Source organism: Priapulus caudatus, unplaced genomic scaffold (genome assembly GCF_000485595.1).
Source record: "Priapulus caudatus unplaced genomic scaffold, Priapulus_caudatus-5.0.1 Scaffold5, whole genome shotgun sequence".
Classification (NCBI taxonomy): domain Eukaryota; kingdom Metazoa; phylum Priapulida; class Priapulimorpha; order Priapulimorphida; family Priapulidae; genus Priapulus; species Priapulus caudatus.
The window spans coordinates 578722-581101 of record NW_014577066.1 but is presented as its reverse complement, the minus strand read 5'-3'; the positions used below and the strand labels follow the sequence as shown (position 1 = coordinate 581101).

The 2380-nt window shown below is 38.4% G+C and overlaps 1 protein-coding gene across 1 annotated transcript in view; it reads right to left on the bottom strand.

The window, feature by feature from the left end:
• Positions 1-508: 508 nt before the first annotated feature.
• LOC106804955 (nicalin-1-like) overlaps positions 509-2380 on the bottom strand; it is a 10738-nt gene continuing 8866 nt past the window's right edge. Inside the window, exons 13-14 of the mRNA XM_014806375.1 lie at positions 2154-2232; positions 509-1908 (exon numbers count right to left, since the gene is read on the bottom strand). Coding sequence (XP_014661861.1) covers positions 1843-1908; positions 2154-2232 — 145 coding nt within the window. The 3' untranslated portion in view covers positions 509-1842. The remainder of the gene's footprint in view (positions 1909-2153; positions 2233-2380) is intronic.

Below are 2380 nucleotides of genomic sequence, written 5' to 3'. Positions count from 1 at the left end.
ACATATTGCCTTTCACTACAAAAGCAAGCTTCACAAATTCCTTTATACAAATTTACCATAGATCAAGTGCTTCTAGCAATGCTATATATCCTCCTCAAAATCGTGAGAGCATTCATTGTATTTTGAAATATGTATATTATCATATCCATATGTCTCCAAATAAAATACTCTCATATCTTTACATTGTGTAAACAGAGTAGATTTAACACAAGATGTTTGCTAAGCAGCTAGAAACGCAAGGTTCATGCCATATGATAGGAATATCACGTGTAGGTTTAATCTGATGCCGACTAGCAACAGAGACACTGTCATGTTACATGTACTAATTTAGTGAGTAATCTGTATGTATTAGACCAAAGTCTACTGGTGCTTGTCAAGTTGCATTAAACAACCTCAGGGTAAATAGTAATCTACTACTACATGTACTACACGTACTAAGTAAATGTGAAGAATGGCAATGTGCCTGTAGAGTCGAACACAGCCTGTATAAAAAAACACTACACATCTCATGTACATTTGAACAACAATTTCAACTATATTATCAACTTGTGTGGAAAATTCATTGCATACATAGTCTGTTTCTGAATTCAATTCAGTTAATATAATCAATTAATCAATATAAAAAGAGAACATCCCAGATACACTGCGAGGCAAGCATGCACACATTTCCTATAGTATTTCTTACTCTTGACCATTTAATCAACAATAATATATTATTGCATCTTACCAACGCGTCAACATATAATTAAATGATCAACACAGCTAGCTGATATGCATTGCAAATAAGAAACATACATAAAACAATCTGATATGAACAATCCGTGGGAAAATTATTTTATCAACAAATTAAAGGTCAACACGACTGAAAGCTTTCCAAACTATTTTCAGTCAAACGGCTTGAAAGAATACTATTAGTATTAATGACACCATTGATTGTGATGATGTTGACATGTGTTGTTAATTTGTCCTTGCATGTTTCACACCAAGAGCTGGAAGTGGAAATTTTCCAAACCACTTTTTCAGAATAAACATCATTGATATTGAACAGAGCAATTTAGGCAGTACTGTTAAAAACCAATATTTAACTGTAGCTAATAAAAAGTACTAGAATGGGAACACAACAGTGCACAACGACCACATGGTTTTCCAAAGAACACACAGGTATAGAATTAGGGTTCAAAAGTACAAAAACAGACAGAGACTCCTAAAGAAACAAGGTTCAGGAATAGCTGTATCTAGGTAGGAAACTGTGATGTTTGAGGTGATAGAGTAATTTAGTGTTGTTTGTTCAAGGAGCATCTTTACATAAGAGCTGGGCGCAGACAGGCATCAAGCTCCTGAACGCATTTTCAAATTCAAATATAACATTCCACTTCCTCTCATGACCACAACATTCTAGCCGTTCACCTTTTACGATGAAATAGAATTCGAATATTTCACAACGAATGAAGTAGAGTAGCTCTTACTAACCCGTGGCCTTCTCACAGGAAGCATCGCGCAGCTCTTAGTACTCTTGCTATGTGGGGTAAAGGCAAAACGTTTACCGACGATGGGATCAGCACCACCTATTATCATTTGCCGTCCACGCAAAGTTGGCCGCACTCACCCTTGTCACATATGTCGCCGTGCGTCTCCGTATATATTAAACTTATAACGTCATATAAATTTAATAAGTTTGCTATCCCCGTATTCTAAAACGATTAAAAAAATCCACATGCTGCTCCCGTCTCGCGCGCTGGCGACATGAGCGAAACCTTGTGGCACTTTGTAGCGATGGGGGTCTCCTACCTCCACACGCACATGCCGTGAGGCCACACAACCGGTGAACGCGTGCAAGCAAGCTCACGTCCGCTTCAGCTTAGCCGGACCTAGAACCTTCCTCAAGCCTGCCTGAACCATGCCAAAGTTCTGGAAATGCACCAGGGCAGAGAGAACGCATCAGGTAACGCAAAAATATGAGACAACCACTATTTTGCGTGGCAGTTTGTAATCGCTTAAACTGGTTACCAAACTAGTTCCCCCCCCCCCATAAAGTGATTATAGTATGGGGAAAAAATAAAAATAGAACTATACATTTTCGTTTTCACATATTGGGTTACTTGAATTGCACGATTTTGCGTGTGTGAAAATATGTATTAGCTTGTTACACTTACTGAGATGAGCAGGTAGATAACTGCTAGGTAGGCAGCAATGCATAGAGCAAGGAACAGATCAAACAGAGCAGGCTTCACACTGAAAATAACATGCAAATAATATAGTAATGTTCAGTAATTTGTTTTAAACATAAACCTTGTATCTAAACCTCTCTCTCTCGCTCTCTCTCTCTCTCTCTCTCTCTCTCTCTCTCTCTCTCTCTCTCTCTCTCTCTCTCTCTCTCTCT